Genomic DNA, 22,962 nt, shown 5'->3' on the forward strand with positions numbered 1-22,962 from the left:
AAAGATCCAGTGCAACCAAAAATAAATAAATAAATACATAAATGGTCCACATTAAAAAAAAATCTTTTTTTAAAAAGAATATTTAAAAAAATTAAAAAGTAAAACTTATTATCTTAAGCATTTGAATTGTACAGTTCACTGATTACAAGTACATTCATATTGTTGTGCAACCATCATCATCATCTATCTCCAGAATTCTCTTCACCTTGGAAAACTGAAACTCTGTAAAAGCAATAGCTTCCCATTCTCTAAATGTTCAGCTTCTGGAAACCACCATCTATTGTACTTTTTGTCTCTGTGATTTTGATTCCTCTAACTACCTTATATAAATGGAATGATAGAGGATATGTCTTTTTGGTTACTGGTTTATATTACTTTGGAGGAAGAAATGGCAACCCACTCCAGTACCCTTGCCCCGAGATTCTCATGGACAGAGGGTCCTGGTGGGTTACATTCCAAAGAGTCAGACATGATTGAACGATTAACACTTATGTTACTTAATATAATATTTCAAGTTTCATGTATGTTGTAGCAGATGTCAGAATTTCTTTCCTTTTTATAGCTGAATAATATTCCATTCTATGTATATACTATATTTTGCTTACTCAGTCATCCATCAGTGGATGCTTGTGTTGCTTCCACACTGCTGCTGCTGCTGCAAAGTCACTTCAGTCGTGTCCGACTCTGTGTGACCCCATAGACGGCAGCCCACCAGGCTCCCCCGTCCCTGGGATTCTCCAGGCAAGAACACTGGAGTGGGTTGCCATTTCCTTCTCCAATGTGTGAAAGTGAAAAGTGAAAGTGAAGTCACTTAGTCATGTCCGACCCTCAGCGATTTCATGGACAGCAGCCTACCAGGCTCCTCTGTCCATGGGATTCTCCAGGCAGGAGTACTGGAGTGGGGTGCCATTGCCTTCTCCATGCTTCCACACTAGGTATTATAAATTAGGCCGTTAGGAGCATGGTGTACAAACTTTTCTTTGGGACCCTAATGGCGGTTCTATTGAGTATACACCTAAAAGTGGAATTGCTGGATCATAACTTAGTTCTATTTTTATTTTTTTGAGGTACTGCTGTACTGGTTTCCACAGCAGCACCATTTCGCATTCCCACCAACAGTGTATAAAGGTTTGAATTTCTCCATATCTTCATGAAAGTTGTTTGTTTTGGACTGTAGCCTACCAGGCTTCTCCGTCCATGGGATTCTCCAGGCAAGAATACTAGAGTGGGTTACCATTTCCTTCTCCAGGGGATCTTCCCGACCCAGGGATCAAACCCTGGTCTCCCACATTGGACGCAGACGCTTTAACCTCTGAGCCACCAGGGAAGCCTTATTTGGTAGTAGCCATCCAGTTGTTTATAAGGTGGTATCTTTGACTATTTTTGAATCTGATTTTTTTTTTTTTTTTTTTAGTTTAAGGGTTTCCTATATACTATGAGTCGGAAAAGGCAATGGCACCCCACTGCAGTACTCTTTCTTGGAAAATCCCATGGACAGAGGAGACTGTTAGGCTGCAATCCATGGGGTCGCTAAGAGTCGGACATGACTGAGCGACTTCACTTTCACTTTTCACTTTCATGCACTGGAGAAGGAAATGGCAACCCACTCCAGTGTTCTTGCCTGGAGAATCCCAGGGACGGGGGAGCCTGGTGGGCTGCCGTCTATGGGGTCACACAGAGTCGGACACGACTGAAGTGACTTAGCATAGCATAGCATATACTATGAGTACTAATACCTTATCAAATATATGATTTGAAAATATTTTCCCATTCTGTAGGTGGCATTTTTATTCTATTGATAATATCTTTTGATGCAAAGCAATTTTACATTTTTGTGAGGGTCAGTTTGTATATATATACATATATAGGTATAGATACCCCATTCTATTGGTGTTACAACCAGAAAATAATAGGCAAATTCAAAGTTGTGAAGTTTTGCCCTTTTTATTTCCTGAGAGTTTTATTGTTTTAGGTCTTACCTTTAGGTATGCATCTGTTTTGAGTTAAAACTTTGTATTTGTTGTTAGGTAATGAGTCAACTTTATTCTTCTTTGTGTGGATATCCAGTTTTCCCACAGCATTTGTTGAAGGGACTGCCTTTTCTCCATTGAAAAGTCTTGGCATCTTGCCAAAAACCATTGACCAATATGTATGAGAGTTTATTTTGTGAACTCTCTTTTGTAATCAACTGGTTTTTATGCCAACTCCACACTGTTTTGAGTATTACAGATTTGTAGTGAGTTTTGAAATCAGGAAGTGTTACTCCTTCAGCTTTGTTCTTCTTATTTCAGTATTGAAAAAAAGAGGAATTTATTCTTCCTTTTCCAGTATTTTCAGTTTTGACTATTTGAGATTCATTGAGATTCTGTATAAATTTTAGGAAGGGTTTTTCCATTCCTGCAAAAGAAAAATAGTTTCATTGGGATTTTGATATTGAATGCATTGAATCTGTAGATTGCTTTTGGTAGTGTTGACATCCTAAGAATTTTCATTTTTCCAATCCATGTACATGCTATATGTTTCCATTTATTTATGTCTTTAATCTTTTGTTAATGTTTTGTAGTTTTAGCTCCTTGGTTAATTCCTAAATATTTTATTATTTTAGTTACTATTTTTACTCTTAGAATACTTTTCTTAATTTTCTTTTTAGTTGTTCATTATTAATATACGTAAATGCAGCTGATTTTTGTGTAACTTTGTATTCTGCTACTTTGCTGAATTTATTTGTTCTAAGAGTTTATTTTGTGTGTCAGTGTGTGTGTGTGTGTGTGTGTGTGTGTGTGTGTGTGTAATAGTTAAGGTTTTCTATATATAAAATCATATTATCTCCAAACAGATATAAAATTTTCTTTCCAGTTTGGATGCTTTTTCTTTTTTTTTCTTGTCAAAATTGCTCTTTCTAGAACTGTAGTACTGTGTTGAAAACTATTGGCAAAAGTGGGCATCCTTGCCTTGTTTCTTAACCTAGGGGGAAAGTTTCAGTCTTTTATCATTAAATATGATGTTTGCTGTGGGTGTTTCATATATGGCCTTTATTATGATGAGTTTCTTTCCTTTTATTCATAGTTTGTTGAATGATTTGCTATGAAAGTGTATTGATTTTTGTTAAATGCTTTTTCGATATCAATTTAGATAATTGCCTTTTGCCCTCTTCATTTGTTTAATGTGGTGTGTTATGTTGATCCATTTTCATGTGTAGAACTATCCTTGCATTCCAGAAATAAATCACACTTTATCATTCTTATTAAAATCCTTTAGCAAAATTCTGTTTGCTCACATTTTATTGGAATTTTTTGATTTTTAAATATTTTTGAGTAAATGGTATATTTTTGTCCTTTAAGGAATTTTTTCATTTATGTTATTAAAAATTTTCACACTAAGTTGTTCATAATATTCCCTAATAGTCTTTTAATTCCTTAATAGTAATAGACATCCCCTTATTCCTGACATTGGTTAATATGTATCCAATTTTCTAGTTATTAGTTGGCCAAAGTTTATCAGTTTTATTGATGTTTTCTTGGAAACATTTTTATATATCATGATTTGCTTTTCTTTTTTCCTGTTTTTTTTTTTAACTTCTAAACTTTACTCTTCTTATCTTTATTACTTCCTGTCTTCAGATTATTTTGCACCTTGGATTTTCTTATTTTATTACTTTCTTAAGGTAGAAGTTTAAGCAATTATTTCATACTTTTTTGTTATCCTACCTATACATTAATTTCTATACATTTTCCTGCAGGCCTACTTTAGCTTAGTAATTCTGATAATTTTTTTTCAATAACATTCAATGTAAATCATTCAGTTAATATTTTTTCTTTTTATTTATTCTTGCTTTGACCCATGGATTTTTAGATGCTATTCCAGCCATTTGGAGACTTTCTAGATGCTTTAAATTTTTTATTATTTTTGATTACTAATTAAATGTTGTGGTTGGGGAACACACTCTGAGTAATTCAATTATTTTAAAATATATTGATAATTTTATATGGCCCAGGATATTATCTATTTGGCCAATATTTTATGTACAATTTAAAAGATTGCTGTTACAAGAAATGTTTAAAGGATGCTGAATGTAATTCTCTATAAATGTCAATTAGATTAGGATAGTTGATAATATCACTTGTCTTCTATGTTTTTATTGATTTTTTAAATATTTGTTTTATATTTTATCAAGAGAGGCTTATTTATATTCACCATATATAATTCTGATTTTCATTATGTTCCTATTTGCATTTATCAGTTTTTGCTTCACATATTTGATGTTTTGTTAGTGTGGACATTCACATTTATAATTGATGATTTTTACTGTGTTATCGACCTATTTATCACTTTAATAAGTGGGCCAATAATGTTTGTCCCTTGTTAAACACTTTGTTTTGGAATCTAACTTGTCTGATACTAATATTGCTAACTCAGCATTCTTATCCTTACGTAGTGCATGTTTAGTTTTTTTTTTCCAGTTTTTCACTTTCATATATTTGTTTTCTCAGTTAACTTATCACTTTCCTCCTTATTTAGTGCTATTTGTTATACATATTACATCTAAATATTGTAGATCAGATTATTTAAATATTGCCTTATTGCTTTCTGCATTATTGCTTATTGAATTATTGGTTTAGTTTTTTCCGCCATTAATACAATGTTTTGGCTTCTATAGTCTCTTAGTTTAACCAATTATGTGAAAGATCTATTCTTGGAAAACTAAGAAATTGAAGAAGACAGATAATGGAAATATACAATGTTTCCATGGGTTGGAGAAATTAATATTGTTAAAATGTTATAATATACGAAGCCATTTATAGACCTAGTGTAATATCTCTGAAAATTCCAATGTTATTTTTTACAAAATAGAAGAATACAATCTTAAAATTGATATGGAACCACAAAAGACTCTGCAGACCAATTTTGAAAAAAAAAAAAAAAGATTAAAACTGGAGGCATCACATTATTTTGGACAAAGACTCATAGGTGAAAGTGAAAGTTGCTCAGTCATGTCTGACTTTTTGTCACCCCATGGAGTATACAGTCCTTGGGATTCTCCAGGCCAGAATACTGGAGTAGGTAGCCTTTCCCTTTTCCAGGGGATCTTGCCAACCCAGGGATCAAACCCAGGTCTCCCACATTGCAGGCAGATTCTTTACCAGCTGAGCCACAAGGGAAACTTTTGGACAAAGACTCATAGCAATTTATTAAATAAATTGAGGACTGCTCATGAAAATATCTAATTATGAGTACTTGCAAATTGACAAAAAATATAGAGTATTTTCAGTCACTTACAATTTTCATATAAAATCCCAATCAAAATCAGAGTTTTAAAAGTGTATTTGGCATCATACTTTCTGATTTCAAACTATACTAAAAAGCTAGAGTATTCAGAACAGTAGGATTTACTAGCAAAAAAGGAGATTCATAGACAGTGGAATAGAATTGAGAACCTAGAAGTGAACCCATGCATATCTAGTCAAAATATTTAACAAGAGAGTCAAGAATAATCAATAGGGAATACATGGTGCTGGGAAAACTGGATATTCACATGCAAAAGAATAAAACTGGATCCTTATACCACCTACAAAAAGTAACTTAAAATAGATTAAAGACTTGAAACTCTAAAACTCCTAGAAGAAAATGTAGGGGAAAAGCTCCTTGATGTTGGTCTTAGCAATGCCTTATAGATATGACACCAAAAGCACAAGCAAGAAAAGAAATAAAAGCGGGACTGTAAAGAGACACAGATGTATGGAACAGTCTTTTCAACTCTGTGGGAGAGGGAGAGGGAGAGGGTGGGATGATTTGGGAGAATGGCAATCAAACATGTATAATATCATATATGAATCGAATCGCCAGTCCAGGTTCAATGCAGGATACAGGATGCTTGGGGCTGGTGCACTGGGATGACCCAGAGGGATGGTATGGGGAGGGAGGTGGGAGGGGGCTTCAAGATGGGGAACACGTGTATACCTGTGGTGGATTCATGTTGATGTATGGCAAAACCAATACAATATTGTGAAGTAATTAGCCTCCAATTAAATAAATTTATATTAAAAAAAACTACAGAGTTTCTGCATAGCAAAAGAAACAATCAGAGGTAACCTATTTCCAAACCACATATCTGGTAAGTAATTAAAATCTAAAATATATAAGAAATCCTTACAACTCAGTAGCAAAAACACAAATAATCTAATTTAAAAATGGGTAGAAGACCCAAATAGACACTGAACAAAGAAAACATGTATATGAACATTTCTTAAGCATCACTAGTCATCAGAGAAATGCAAATCAAAACCACTTCACCCCGTTAGGCTGGCTATTATCAAAAAGACAAGAAATAAAAAGTGTTGGTGAGAATATAGAGAAAGGGAACACTAGCGCATTGTTAGTGGTGTTGTAAATTGGTAGACCACTTTGGAAAACACTTATGCTTCCTCAAAAAATTAAAAACAGAACTACCATATGATCAACGAATTCCACTTCTGGGTATATCTCTGAAGGACATATCAATAAAATTAGTGTTTTGATGATATATACACATATATCCTTTATAGCCAAAGGTCCCATATTAGAAGCAGAGATTGCCTCCATTTGTTGCCATGCATTCTTAGTCTCTTTCAGTGTGAAATAGGAATATCACAGAAGTGATGCTGTCTTCTCATTGGGTCAAGTTGGTGGCAGATGAATTCATTTGGTCATGTTCCTGATAATTTTTACTTTAATCATTTAACACAAAAGTCTCTGCTAGCCTTCTCTTTAAAGTTAAGCGTTGTTCAATTTGAAATATATACATGAAAATGAAAGTGAAAGTCACTCAGTCCTGTTTGACTCTTTGTGACCCCATGGACTATACAATCCATGGAATTCTCCACGCCAGAATACTGGAGTGGGTAGCCTTTCCCTTCTCCAGGGGATCTTGCCAACCCAGGGATAGAACCCCCCAGGATTCTTTATCAGCTGAGCCACAAGGGCAGATACCTGTTGGATTCATTTTGAGCCACATTATGTAAAGTTTAAAAATAAAAAAAAAAAAAAAGAAGAATACTGGAATGGGTAACCTTTCCCTTCTCCAGCTGATCTTCCTGATCCAGGAATCAAACCGGGGTCTCCTGCATGGCAGGCAGATTCTTTACCAACTGAGCTATCAGGGAAGCCGGAATACATACATACATGTGTACATACATATTTGATTAATAAAATAAATCACTATAGATTCAGAGTGTGCTTTGTCAGTCATGTTTGACTCTTTCTGATTCATTACTGTAGCCTGTCAATCTTCTCTCTCCATGGTATTCTCCAGGCAAGAACACTAGAATGGTTAGCCATTCCCTTCTCTAGGGTGTCTTCCCTACCTAGGGATCAAACCCGAGTCCCCTTCATTGCAGGAAGATTCTTTACCGTCTGAGCCACACTATATTATTTAGTGGGTTGTACCATTTTACTATCAATCTTGATGCTCAAATTGTGCTGTGTTTGAAGACTGGCTTCCACGTCATTCTGTAATGTTACTATTGATCTTTATGTACTTACTTTCTAGCATAAGTTCATAAATATGTTAATAATTCAGTAAAGAAATGCATACATACACACACAATTTCATGTTTATAATATGCATACACTTGTGAGGAATAAATGGTTCATTAATGAAAACCATGGTAATTCTCTACTCTTGCCTTTATTATTTTTAATTCAATATTTATTTATTTTTATTTTTGTAGAATGTAAGTTTTCAAGAATCATAATATCTTAAATATTAGTACATTTTCTTTTATAGCTTTATACTACTACTGCTACTACTAGTTCTACATAAAATTACTTTCTATTATCTCAAATTGCAAGTTTAATTTCCTATTAGAATTAATACTTCTGGTATTGTTAGCTTCATTTTCAAAATCAGTTAGGTCCCTTTCCTTTTTTCTCTTTTTAAAATTATTTTCATTTTTACTATAATTTTTCTGAAAATTTCTTCTCCTATATTTATATATCATAAGTGTTATTTTTAACTTAATATGTTATCAAATTAATCATTTTCTGCGAATATTTTGGGGAAATATGTTTATGTTTGAATGATAAATTGGTTAATATATAGATAACAAAAATTTATTGAAGTTCTCATTTTCCATATTTTATTAATTCTTCCATCTAGTCTGTTGCTAGTTTTAGAAGTATATAGATATTCTGTAATACAGTTTTCATTATAGTCAATTTAATCATGTATTTAAAGTTTTAAAAATATGTTTTGCTATGCTTTTTATATTATAATCTTTATTATCAATTGGACAAAGAAATAATTGAAGAAACAATACATGGCAATTTCTGAAGACTCATTTAACTATGACATTTTGTGTATGACAAGCAGAATTATGAAACCTAGGCTGAGTAATTTAAAGAAGCTGACAAGTCTCCTGTTTTAGATGTTTGTTTTATTTCTGTAAAATATGATATGTATCTGGTCATTTGTGTTGCATATGATTCAGTCAGGGGAATGGACCAGGAAATGGAGAATACATTCATTTGTATGGATTTTTAAATTTAGCCTTTAAAATAATCTGTGGCATATACACTTCTTAAGAAATTCAAATGAGAATTTAAAATGTAGAATGAATATCCTATGTGCACATTTCTTGCTGTTACCAATTCACCACTAGAATCCAGCTCTCTTTATTCCTAATTCCATATTTTTTCACAATACCTTACCCAAACCTAGAATAGATAAGAACAAATATTTCTTGATAAGTATGTTTTATTCCCCATAATCCTAAGGATTTGAGTAACTGATAAAGACATTTTCTGGTTAACTTTTTGTTTTGAGGAGACATCATCTTAATTGTGCAAGAGGACAGAATTCCTCTAAATTACCCTTTTAATTTAAATTGTCTAATGTGCCTTCTGGAGTTAAAGTTAAAAGAAATTTATGTCTTTAATGCAGCAAACCCTGGAGACCAATCAAAAACTCACAAGCACTCTTCTATTGTTGCCATTAATCATCTTTGTCCTTGGAGAGTATTTATACAAATATTTTTAATTAAAGATGAAGTCATCCTCTGGGTAGTATATTTGGATCCAGTTCTACTCAGATGGTTTCCAAATAGTGTTATTCCCAGTGGGTGTCTAAAATAACACTGCATTTTCATAGTTAAGTGTGCCAATTAGAGAGGTACCTAAGAGAGTTGGAATCATGGCTTTGAGAAAGTTAACAAGAAAATGGGACTCCACTGGTCTCAAAGTGCAGTTGGGGGTGTAGGGTAAATAATTTCTCAAACTTTCCTTAACAAATTGATCTGTTTTACCATAATTAGCTATAAGATGCACCAGGGTGACTGAATGATTCCCACTGGTGGAAAGAAACTTTTGTATTCTGCTATGAATTATTTTATATAAAGCCCATGTAAAATAACTCACCATTTTAATCAGTCTCATTGGGCCCTATTAAAAAGTAAGGTTAGTCAAAGAACAAAATTAGAAAGAACGTTAAGAAACCTCTAAATAGGTGATTATAGGGCAAGATAAGCTAGAAACAGTTTTAAGTGGTATATTACATACATGTTTAAAAATAATAGAGTCAGAGACAAGCGTTTACTAAAGTTTTCATACTGGTCATACACACACACACATACACACACACATGCTCACAAGAATCTCTTGGGTGAATGTTAACATTATTGGAGTAGTTTCCAAAGAGTCAACATGTTAAAAATAATTTTAGTATATGCAAACACTATTATTTTCTGACTTCTTCAATGAGGAATTATATCTGCTTTTGACCACATCTTATTTAAAAATATATATATTTGAAAGAGTGATTTGTAACTTCATGTTTAAATTCATTTTACACTTCTTAATGTCTGGAAGTTAGTTTAGAATTTACTTACAGTTATTTTCCTCTAGTGGAAATAAACATATTATTCATCAGGTTGAATAAATATCTAGAATAAATTGGGAAAAAAGTTTTTCTAAGACTTTATTTAATATATGGACACATTTATTCACTCTTTCTGTTACTTCTAACACACATGTAAAATAATATTTTACCCAATTTCTTGGCACTTTAAATATATATTTACATATGTATTTAAAAAAATCAGTTTGAATAGTAAAATGCAATTAAACCATTTCTCTTGGGATGCTATTATTGGAGAATGAATGAAGATATTTCCGTTAGTCAAATAAACATATTACAATCTTTACTTAAATGAATTAATATACTCATTTGTATGCCCTTCAAGGTCACATATATAGAATAATATATATATATATATATCTATATATTCATATAGTAGATTTTATATAGGATTAGCCAAAAGTTTGTTTGGATTTTTCTGTAACATATTCTATAACAAAACATACATTAACATATATATATATATATATGTGTGTGTGTGTGTGTATATATATATATGTGTGTGTATATATATATTTATACATATAAAATCTCAGGATTATTGTTTGATTGATTAGATTGGGTAGCTGCCTTGAGCTACATTAGAAACTATTGTAGTATGATGCTGTAGCAATATTCTCAGCTAGTCCTTTTAACCAGAACAGCCACACAAGAGAATAAAGAATTAATTTCATCATTCATGATTTAGGTTTTGATATCAACTAAATATCAAAATCATATCACAAGCAACGTGTAATAACAGGTATATACAGGATCTGAGGAATGGCTACCAAAATAATCCTTGCCCAAATTTTCTCAAAAACATCTGTTATTCTCAGCCATCTTAAAAGAATTTTCATCCTATCCCAGAGTTCAGAATAACTCTGGGAAGGTGATTATGGTGAGGGGTTCACTGACTGTGATGATTAAAATTGGTAAATATGAAAGCAGAGGGTGAAATGGTATAAATGACTGTCTATAATCTACATAAAACAATGCAAAGGGTCTTTCTACTTATATTTTTCAGAAAATTGGAAAGGAAAGCAAGGCACTATATTCAGTTCAGTTCAGTTCAGTTGCTCAGTCATGTCTGACTCTTGCGACCCCATGAATTGCAGCATGCCAGGCCTCCCTGTCCCTCACCAACTCCTGGAGTCCACCCAAATCCATGTCCATTGAGTCAGTGATGCCACCCAGCCATCTCATCCTCTGTCGTCCCCTTCTCCTCTTGCCCTCAATCTCTCCCAGCATCAGAGTCTTTTCCAATGAGTCAACTCTTCTCATGAAGTGGCCAAAGTATTGGAGTTTCAGCTTCAACATCAGTCCTTCCAATGAACACCCAGGACTGATCTCCTTCAGAATGGACTGGTTGGATCTCCTTGCAGTCCAAGGGACTCTCAAGAGTCTTCTCCAACACCACAGTTCAAAACCATCAATTCTTCGGTGCTCAGCTTTCATCACAGTCCAATTCTCACATCCATACATGACCATTGGAAAAACCATAGCCTCGACTAGACGGACCTTTGTTGGCAAAGTAATGTCTCTGCTTTTGAATATGCTATCTACGTTGGTCATAACTTTCCTTCCAAGGAGTAAGCATCTTTTAATTTCATGGCTGCAGTCACCATCTGCAGTGATTTGGGCACTATATTAGCTGTTAATAAAAAATAAAACACTTTATACCTTCTGATTGAGGCTAATTCCAGACACTAAATACAATAGTTAAGCTATAAATCAAATGTTTTTCTTTTACATTTCCCAGGACCTTATATCAATTAGAGGTGGGAGATTTATCATTTTAAGTAAAAGAGGTAATATTTTAAATTTTAAAGATTTTCCCTAAAGTAGAAAGATATTCTTGTTATCATTATTAGTTAATTTAAGTTTTAATGATAGGCTATCAGATGATTGTGGGACAGAAATTTATTATGATTAATGACATATTTAATTATAGTTATTTTTTTAATTTTATTTTTAAATCTTGTATTAGCCAAATATCAAAATGAATCCACCACAGGTATATAAATAATCCTGAACCCTCCATCTTATATTATAAATAAATCAGAAATCATATTCTACCTAAAGATAGAGGGTGGGGAAATGAATAACCAATTACATACTTGAATAGTTTCATCAATTGAAAATTTCATATTTTTGAAGGCAGTCTATTTCATTTTTAAAAGGCTCTGCTTCTTGAAACAGTTTTCTTCATACTAAGCAGAAAGATGCTTTCCTGTCAGTTCCTCCTATCATTTAAAATGCTACTGTTTTCATCTTTGAGAGTAAATCAAACCTCTCGTCCTTTTACATGTGTAATGATAATGACTCCAGTTTTCTTGTATAATATTCAGTTTCCCTGGTGATGTCAGTTAATCCTTGTCTATCATGACCAAACAAAGTAATCCTGTCCACCTTTATGTTCTTGCTCTATTATTTCACATGGGTCTTTCATAGGTAGTAACATTGAGAATTGAACAGAATACTTATTTATTTAAATTTATTTATTCAGTGTTTGCTCCTTGAAAAATAGAGAGATCTCATTTCGAATTGAATATTTTGTAAATCATTAATGGCTATGACAGTAGCCATCTCTCCTCTCTAGCAGTGTATAAATTATTTTGTAGAAGGATTCCAGGGAGTTATGAATGCTATTGAGAATAACAGAGTTAGGTAACATAAAATTAGCCATATGTCACTCTTCCTTGGACATATGCATAAAATAGACTGAAGAAGCAAAGGAGAGAATGATTCTATTTTATTGGGTAAATTTTTAACAATAATTTTATTAAATATAATAATTTTAGTAAAATTGTATATATCACATTATCTTGAGAACTAAAATGTCACAGAAAGTCAGATTTTTTTTTTATAAGTAAAAGTTTTTAGACTTCACCTACATTCAGGTGGACTTCCCTGGTGGCTCAGTCTGCCTGCAATGCGGGAGACCTGAGTTTGATCCCTGAGTCGGGAAGATCTCCTGGAGAAGGAAATGGCAACCCACTCCAGTACTCTTGCCTGGAAAATTCCATGGACGGAGGAGCCTCGTAAGCTACAGTCCATGGGGTCGCAAAGAGTCGGACACGACTGAGCGATTTCAATGTCAATGTCAATGTCTACATTCAGGTACAAGCATCGTAGATTCTGTCCACTAGATGGCACTGCTAGGGACCTTTTCATGGCCAAATACATAGTCTTCCTAAATCTATACAGTGAAATAAACTGCCTCTTAATTTAACTAACTGGTAGGATGTGAGTATAGGTATATTTCCTTCCTTGCAAGACATTTTTGGCAATTAGTAGCTTGAACTGATTGTATTGTTTATATTGCAAACACATAATTTGGTAAAAATTTCGAAGTATACAAAATCTTATATTCTAGGTTTTTATCCTTGTTACCAGATTGGTCAATGTTGCTAGCTTAATCAATAATTATTAATAAACATTTGACACCTGCATCTCCCTAGTGGCAACTGTATATAGAAACTGATTTTGAGTCTTACCTAATCATTATTTTTAAAAATTCAAAAATTAACTCCAAAAGATAACACAAGTATCTCTGTCTAGGAAAGGGCCTAGAAACTGATTATATACTTTGGTCTGTATGTTTAGGAAGTTTCTCTTGAGTCAAGTGATCTGGTCACAAAGGTTACTTTTTCATTATATAATTTGTTCAACTTTTTCCTTCTGAGGTAAATGGAAAAACCTCATAAAATTATACATCTCAGGAATCTTGTGAAATGGAGGCCTCTGAACTGTTTACCTGTACTATGTGAGTGATATTTATTGAATAAATCTACATTATTCTTGAATTACTCTTAAACAATATATGCATGTTATATTTGATTAAATAATGGAATTATTAAAATAAATTTTAATTCATGAAATTTGTAGGGAAAACCATTAAAGATATGTAAAGCTAGAAAAAAGAATGCATGGAAATAATCTTTCTTAGGGGAGTAAAAAGATAGAGTTAAAAAACTGCGATATCCATGTCTCTAAAATACCTGTGGATGGTGACTGTAGCCATGAAATTAGAAGACAATTACTTATTGACAGTAAAGCTATGACAAACCTAGACTGTGTGTTAAAAAAGATGTCACTTTGCCAACAAAGGTCCATATAGTCAAAGCTATCATCTTTCCAGTAGTCATTTACTAATGTGAGAGCTGGACAATAAGGAAGGCAGAGCGCCAGAGAATTGACACTTTCCAACTATGGTGCCTGAGAAGACTCTTGAGAGCAACTTGAAAAGCAAGGAGATCAAACCAATCTTAAAGGAAATCAACCCTGAATACTCTTTGGAAGGACTAATGCTGAAGCTGAAGCTCTAATAATTTGGCCATCTATGCAAACAGCTGACTCATTGGAAAAGATGCTGATGCTGGGAAAGATTGAAGGCAGAAGGAGAAGAGGGAGACAGAGGATGAGATGGTTTGATGACATCACTGATTAAGTGAACATGAACTTAGGTAAACTCTGGGAGATGGTGAGGAACAGGGAAGCCAGGTGGGCTGCAGTCCATGGGGTCATGAAGAGTTGGACATGACTTGGTGACTAAACAACAACAAGAGATGTCTCTAGAACTTCAGTTACAATGGCTTTTGAGCTACTGAATTTTTCAGTTACTGGTAAGGAATACCTCATCTCAGAATGATGTAAGCAAATAGTAAAAGAAGGGGAGGGCATTATTGTCTACAGTAGAAAATTATATGTATTACTAAAGCTAGATTCACTGGCCTATAAGTCATCATGACTCAAGAATATGCATCTCTAGGCAGTGTTTTCCTCTCATTGACATCATACTCACAATACTCTCTTTTCTTGTGCTATAGTCCTTGGGTACTCCAGAGTTCTATATTCCCAAGTTCAAGTCTAATGAAAAGAGATATCACTTTCTTGTTTGCTTAAATAAAAACTCAAGAGTTAGTTTGATTGAACCTTTCAAGATCGTGTATCAGATTTTGAGTCAATATCTTCTGAGGCCTTGATAACAAGCCTCCCATATTCTATAGTGCTAACATGTAGTCTGAGAATCAGGAAGGTGTGCTTTTCCAATGAAAGAGAAGGCAAAGAGACAATGACTGCTAAGGAGATAAAATTCAAAAAATGCCTCATATGCATCAAAATTAATAAAGGATATAGAAAGGAAAGGATAGTGAAATGTCTTTAAAACAGATTTCTTTCTTCTGACCCATGAACTTCCAGAAGTTCAAGCTGGATTTAGGAAAGGTAGACAAACCAGAGATCAAATTGCTAACATCCGTTGGATCATTGAAAAAGCAAGAGAGTTCCAGAAATACGTCTACTTCTGCTTTATTGACTACAAGAAATTGTTCAAGAAATGGCAATACCAGACCACCTCATCTGCCTCCTGAGAAATCTGTATGCAGGTCAAGAAGCAACAGTTAGAACTGGACATGGAGAAACAGACTGGTTCCAAATTGGGAAAGGAGTACGTCAAGGCTGTATATTGTCACCCTGCTTATTTAACTTACAAGCAGAATATATCATATGAAATGCTGCACTGGATGAAGCACAAGATGGAATCAAGATTGCTCGGAGAAATATCCATAACCTCAGATATGCAGACTACACCACCCTTATGGCAGAAAGTGAAGAAGAACTAAAGAGCCTTTTGATGAAAGTGAAAGAGGAGAGTGAAAAAGCTGGCTTAAAACTCAACATTCAGAAAACTAAGATCATGGCAACAGGTCCCATCACTTCATGGCAAATTGATGGGGAAGCAATAGAAACAGTGACAGACTTTATTTTTTTCAGCTCCAAAATCACTGCCAATGGTGACTGCAGCCATGAAATTAAAAGATGCTTGCTCCTTGGGAGAAAAGTTATGACCAATCTAGATAGCATATTACAAAGCAGAGACATTACTTTGCCGACAAAGGTCCGTCTAGTCGAAGCTATGGTTTTTCCAGTAGCCATGTGTGGATGTGAGAGTTGAACTATAAAGAAAGCTGAGCCCTGAAGAATTGATATTTTTGAACTGTGGCGTTGGAGAAGACTTGTGTGAGTCCCCTGGACTGCAAGGAGACCCAACCAGTCAATCCTAAAGGAAACCAGTCCTGAATATTCATTGGAAGGACTGATGCTGAAACTGAAACTTCAATACTTTGGCCACCTGATGCGAAGAACTGACTCCTTTGAAAAGACCCTGATGCTAGGAAAGATTGAAGATGGGAGGAGAAGGGGACGACAGAGGATGAAATGGTTGGGTGGCATCACTGACTCAATAGTCATGAGTTTGAGCAAGCTTTGGTTGTTGGTAATGCACATGGAAGCCTGGCTTGCTGCAGTCCAAGGGGTAGCATAGAATAGGACACGACTGAGCGACTAAACTGAACTGAGCCCATGGTCGGTGGACTGTCACGAAAATACACAGACAACTTTATACATGTTTAATTTCCTATCAAAATTATAAATATAAATTGACTCAGTTGATGTGGGGATACTATATGACTGAATTAACAGTCCATATATAGATTTTCTCTTTATTTACTCCCTTTTATGCTAAAGAAACTTTTTCACCCTATCCAGTTCATTCTTCAAGTTTAAACCTCCTAAATCCTGTGTTTCCTTTATCAACCAAAAGCTCATGTTTGGGAACAAGTCCTAAGTATTTAGATTTTTCTGAGAACAGGTTATGCACTCTGCCAGTATACCTGCAGGTCCCATTGCTACATCTGGCTTATGATAACGTGGGGAATGTCCTATGAATAATTGACTAAAAAATTTGACCATGTTCTATGAATAATTTTTCTTCATATCTGCAACAAGCAGGAAGAAAATGCTGCACCATTCATGCACCTCTAAGTTAAAGTGTTATACTGAATATAAATGTGTAATTTGAAGAAAAAAATATATCAAGAGAGAGGGGACATATGTATACCTATAGCTTATTCATGTTGAGGTTTGACAGAAAACAAAATTCTGTAAAACAATTATCCTTCAATTAAAAATAGATAAAATATATAGTAGTATGGTATTTAAGATAATGAATTTATCATTTACAAATGTTGTTACCATTGGCAAGTTTCTTAAATTCTCTATGCCCCAATTTTTTCATTTTTATAATAGAAATAATAATAATACCCCAATTGCAGTGTTGTGAGGTATAAGGGAGGTATACTTTGTAAAACACTCAGGACAATGCCTGGCATAGATTAGGTGCCAAACGTATATTTGATCTAATTATTATTGTTTACTCTTTTTTTTATTTTATTTTTAAACTTTACATAATTGTATTAGTTTTGCCAAACATCAAAATGAATCCATCACAGGTATACATGTGCTCCCCCTCCTGAACCCTCCTCCCTCCTCCCTCCCCATACCATCCCTCCAGGTCGTCCCAGTGCACCAGCTCCAAGCATCCAGTATCATGCATTGAACCTGGACTGGCATCTCGTTTCAACAGTATACTAACGCATATATATGGAATTTAGAAAGATGATAACAATAACCCTGTGTACGAGACAGCAAAAGTGACGCTGATGTATGGAACAGTCTTATGGACTCTGTGGGAGAGGGAGAGGGTGGGAAGATTTGGGAGAATGGCATTGAAACATGTAAAATATCATGTATTTACTCTCTTTTAAGGAGAGGTAGCTCAGAGTGAAGATCTATAGTACATTTTCAGAATGGTTAGTTGTCTAACTATATAAAAATATCTGAAAAGAACAAGGTCTGTAGGGGTAATATCAAGCAGTTTGGAGAAGGAATATAAATTTGAATATCTCAAGTGAGTTAATAATAAAAGAAATAAAAATAAACATCTGAAGCGCCATAAATATGGAAAGAAAACTTGGGACCCAAAGAAAGTTAAACAGTGTCATAAAATATGTAATAGGAAGAAAATATGTAGTTATGGAGATGAAGATTTCATAAATAAGTGGTTATTGATTTGAGACTTGAAGAACTTGGATTAATTAGATGAAGAGAATAGTTATAAGAACAACACAGTTATTGGAGAGGGAGATTCTAGGTAGATAAAGCAGCATGTGCATTGTCTGCATGGTGAGATGATAGTCAAGAAACTGAAAGAAAGTCATTGAAATTAGAACACAGAGAGCATGGAGCTAGATGAGGTCTGTGAGAGCAAAAAGGAGCTCAATCTTTTTTGGCTATGTTCTTCATGTTAGTCTCTATTCTAAAACTTATGAGCCTACTGTATGCACTCAGACATGGTTATGGTTTACTGAAATTTTTAATTTGCAACTATCACCATGACTATAGTTTGGAACATACTGAATAAGGTCAGTCCTTCCTAGTGGATGTGTTGTTGTTCAGTCCTAAGATGTTGTCTGATTCTTTTGCAATCCCATGGACTATAGCCTTCCAGGCTTCTCTGTCCATGATTTCCCAGGAAAGAATACTGGAGTGGGTTGCCTTGCCCTTTTCTAGGGAATCTTCCTGACCCAGGGAATGAATCCACATCTTGGTGGGCAGATTCTTTACCATTGAGCCACCAGAAAGGTCAATTAAAGGTCAAAATGATGACAGTTTGGACTATGCCAGGAAAAATGAGAAGTGAAGGATTTTCATATGTTTCCTGTGTGTAATTGCCATTATTTTGTGACAGATTGAATATAGTGACAAAGAAAGCTGTGTTACAAGGACAGTCCTAAGACTCCTGTCTTCCATACAGAATGGGTGGTATAGTAGTTTGTGCTAAGATATAGAATGGAAACTTTTGACATATTTTTCAGGGAGATTCACTTATAAGTTTGCTTTGGGCACATCCAGTTGAGATACCTTGAATTTCTGAGCAAGATATCAACTAGAAACTTGATTTCAAATTTTAAATTGGTTCTGTGGGGTGTCAGTGGTTAGTGCATTGATATTAAGATGAAACAAAGGCATATTTTAAATGCCATTGGACCATATATAATATTAGAGACTACATATTATCAGCCAGCTTCAGAAGTTGTTCTTTGTGTTCTTATTGATCATTTACTGGAGATGGCTAAATATGATTTTTTCAGGACAGAATAGGCTTAAAAATAACTGTCTTCAAAAGCTTTACAGGAGATTTTTTGCTAATAAACTTTTACCAAAAAGACACACTTCAAATATGTCTAATACTTGTTCTTCCTCTGTTGTTTTTCCGTTGCTTTGAAATGGCAGCTTCTTCCAATACTGATGTTTCCTTATGTGTGCTCTCAGAATGCAAACATCTCCTAAGAAGTAAATTTTGACTTTAATATTTCTAGTGTGCATTAGAAGCTTTTTTATTACTGTAACTGGAAATTTTCAAAGTAGTAGTGAAAGAAGACCTCTGAACATAAAGTGAATAAGTTCTGTGTACATATTTTATGAATTTATAAATCAACATATTAATTATAAAGGAGATTACCAGTTTGCCATTAATAAGGTGCTCCATATTTTTGCTAAATTTTCATACTTGGAAAATAATGAGATGATAAATGATTCCATTCAAATTTCTACATAAGCCAGGGTATAACATATACCCTGGATATAACATATAACATAACAATGCTATGTGTGTCACTGGCTTTCACATAAAAAAATCAAATATTTGTAACAGAATGCTCAATTCTTTAGGAACACAACTATGAAATGGCTTTACTTTTTCTAATAACTGTTTAATTTTGCTCTTTTGATTCTCCCTTTTGTTTCCCTGAACTAGTTCTGTCACTTATATAAATAAATAACTTGCAGATTTTTTAAATTATTGAAATATAGTGAATTTGAAAAAGTTTATCATATTTTAAATTCAGAACTCAGCCAATACACAGCAGCTTCTAGACCCTGTGTGGTCTGGTGAATTGGTAAGTTAGGAATGAGAGAGAGGAAAAGGGCAAATGTCCTTACTGGGTGAGGCCCAGGCAGTTATAGGATGTAATATACAACGTGGTTCAATTGTTGATGTACAAGGCTATTAGGTTTCCATTTTTCTGGTTCTTCCATATTTTCCATCAAAACTTTGTAGTTTTCCTTATATATATATATTAGCATATTTTGTAAATTTATACATAAGTTGGTTATTTTGTCAAGTATTCTTTATTCGTTTCTAACTCTGCTTTTTAAAGATTCCTACAGTGAACCTCAATTCAAAGGATAGCAGTAATTGTATAAGAAGCAGCCCTCACATTTATGTTCCTATATCCACACCCCACCCCACCCAAGCTCCAGGGGATACAACCAATGCCTGTTTTTAACATTTAGTTATCTGAAGCTCCTCTCAGATGGAAGTTGTTCAGCTGCCCCAGATGCTACATCTCAGCAAGCTTCAGAGTGGAGACTTTTATCCAGTTTTTCCTTTTAATAGGCCTTCCAGTTTCTACAGTAATTCTCTTTGAGGCACTCTTAACACCCTCCTGCCCTGAATATGATTTCATATGCTTGCAGCTCTCCCTTCCTATCTACTCTGAGAGATAGAAAGAAAATCTCCTTGAGAACCCACAGTTTTGTAAGTGCAACATTTCCAACTTGCTTCACCCTCCTCAGTCTGCCACACATAAGGGTGGATACATGGAGGTGCCTGGGGTGATTTTCTATGTTTTTAATAAATGCAATTATTTTTGACTCATTTGCTGTCTTATTTAGAATTTAAAATGCCTCTTTACTTCAGCTTTGGCCACTTCTGAAATGGCTTAATGAGTAAACAAAGCTCCACTCATGTCACATATTTAAAACAATATGACTCATGTCACATATTTAAAACATATTTAAAACAATAAAACATATTTAAAACAATGTGACTCATGTCACATATTTAAAACAATATGCAGCAAATGTAATATTACATTTAATGCTTTAAAAATGCTTTAATATCTGAAAAGCATGGAGTAATAAAGGTGATATCAGGATTTTATCATTTTGGAGGTACGTGGAGGGTACTGACTACTGAAGATTTCTTGTACTTAACCAGAAACATGTTGGGCCTTGGAAGAGATATCAAGTAGTCTTAACATGAGAGAGCTGTGTGGGGCATGTCTCCTAGAAGCATGCAATGGAAAGCATCTCAATGGTGTCCGCAACTCTCTATTACTTAAACTCAAGATCTGTTCACAACTTTTTCCTTGCATACATTATATAAAAGGCATTTTTGATGTTTCTGTTTTGGAGCCTCTCATAATTCTACTAAACCAAGAGTCAGTATTTATATTTCTCTCATGGTATATGAAGAAAAGACTCTTTAAACGTTTACATATGGAGGAGCTGCTGTGAAGCTCTAGAACAAAATGTCACACAAGTTTAGTAAAGAGATTTCTTTTATCTCTCTTCCAGGATATCATGCTTATTCTGGAATCCAGAAATTTGGAGGAGGAAAATATCCAGAAAATACTTCTGGCAGATACATGGGTTTCTAAATAGTTTGGTAATAAACAGGTTTAGATCATTTGTCTGTGAGTGCTCCATAGTGTTAGTCTTTGAAAGGCTTCCTTCACTTCCTTGTTCCTCAAGGTGTAGATAACTGGATTCAGAGCAGGCGTGACCACTGTGTACATGAGTGCAGTTGCCTTGTCTGTTTCTGGAGTGTGTGCTGCCTTTGGTTGGAGGTAAGTGAACAAGGCAGTACCATAGAAGAGAGAAACAACCAGGATATGAGATGAGCAAGTGGAGAAAGCTTTGCTTCTGCCAGTGGCTGAAGGGATTCTCAGGATGGTCACCAGAATGCGCACATAGGAGCACAGAATGAGGAGACAGGGGGTCATGATAAAGAGCACAGAGATAGCAAACACCACAATTTCGTTGTGGGAGGTATCAACACAAGCTAGTTTCACTACCGGCATGATGTCACAAAAAAAGTGCTGGATCCTTCCTGTTCCACAGAAGGGCAGAGTGAAGATCCATGTGGTCTGGGCTGATTCTACCATGACCCCAGTGGTCCAAGATGCTGCAGCCAATTTCAAACACACACCAGGGCCCATCAGGAGAGAGTAATGCAGAGGATGGCAAATAGCTACAAAGCGGTCATAAGCCATGGCTGCTAGCAGGCAGCATTCTGTCAGTCCCAAGATGCTAAATACATACATCTGAGCTGCACATCGTGCCACGCTTATGATCTTGGTCTCCACAAGCAAGTGCACCAGCATCTGAGGCACCACACTAGTGATATAGCACATCTCCAGAAAGGAGAGGTTAACCAGGAAGAAATACATGGGAGTGTGCAAGGAAGGGGTGCCCCAGATCAAGCTAATGATGAGATTTCCTCCCATGGTAAACAAGTATATGGTTAAGAACACAATGAAGAGCACAGGTTGTAACTCTGCTAGAGAGGAAAATGCTACAAATGTGAAGTGGGTGCAGAGGGACTGGTTTCCACTCATTATAGGCTCAGAGCTAGACATCTGTGGAGAGAGCAGAGGGTGCAGAAGTAACACCTAAAAGCATCCAGCTACCTAGCATAGGTCTCTGTGGAAATTTCTAGGGTCAGCGGTCTGACATGAGAACCTACACACTTGTATTCTGTTTGCTAAAAGTTTTGAAATGATTAGCAAGATTCCCTGGAGGAGGACATGGCAACCCAATCCAGTATTTTTGGCTGCAGAAATCCATGGACAGAGGAGCCTGGTGGGCTACAGTTCATACGATTGCAAGGAGTCTGACATACTGGAGCAAATTAACATGCATGCATGAACCCAACATGATGGGTGGAATATTTCTTCCTGACTTTGAGTTCGGATTTTCATAGAAGTTTAGAAAACAATGACTTTAAATTACATCCTCTATTGTTTGTATTTACCTTGTTGTTATCCTAGTCATATAACCAGGCCGTTAGGTGTGTAATATATATTAAAGCCTTCTAAATGTAAAAGTGTTAGCCACTTCAGTTGTGTCGGACTCTTTGCGACCCCATGGACTGTAGCCCACCAAGTTCCTCTGTCCATGGAATTCTCCAGGTAAGAAGATGAACTGGTTGCCATTCCATTCTCCAGAGGATCTTCCCCACCCCTGTACCTGGGTCTCCTGGATTGCAGGCAAAATCTTTACCATTAAGTGTAAAGGAGTCACATAAAAGTTAAGTGTAAATTATAAAGGTGCTATGTTCTGGTCTTCTGAATTCCACAATTTTCCCTTAAATTTACAATTAAGGGTTTGAAAGGGTGAATGTT

At 35.0% G+C, this 22,962-nt stretch overlaps 1 protein-coding gene across 1 annotated transcript; it reads right to left on the bottom strand.

The window, feature by feature from the left end:
* Positions 1 to 21,237: 21,237 nt before the first annotated feature.
* On the bottom strand, positions 21,238 to 22,197 carry LOC138987881 (olfactory receptor 10C1-like). The gene has a single exon (XM_070370125.1). It carries the CDS (start codon positions 22,195 to 22,197, stop codon positions 21,238 to 21,240), a length of 960 nt encoding a protein of 319 aa, XP_070226226.1.
* Between the last annotated feature and the right edge of the window lie 765 nt (positions 22,198 to 22,962).

This window comes from Bos mutus, chromosome 5 (genome assembly GCF_027580195.1).
Source record: "Bos mutus isolate GX-2022 chromosome 5, NWIPB_WYAK_1.1, whole genome shotgun sequence".
Taxonomy (NCBI): domain Eukaryota; kingdom Metazoa; phylum Chordata; class Mammalia; order Artiodactyla; family Bovidae; genus Bos; species Bos mutus.

Bases quoted from the DNA above. Each gene is read 5' to 3' on its own strand.
- LOC138987881 (XM_070370125.1), bottom strand. From the start codon at position 22,197: ATGTCTAGCTCTGAGCCTATAATGAGTGGAAACCAGTCCCTCTGCACC.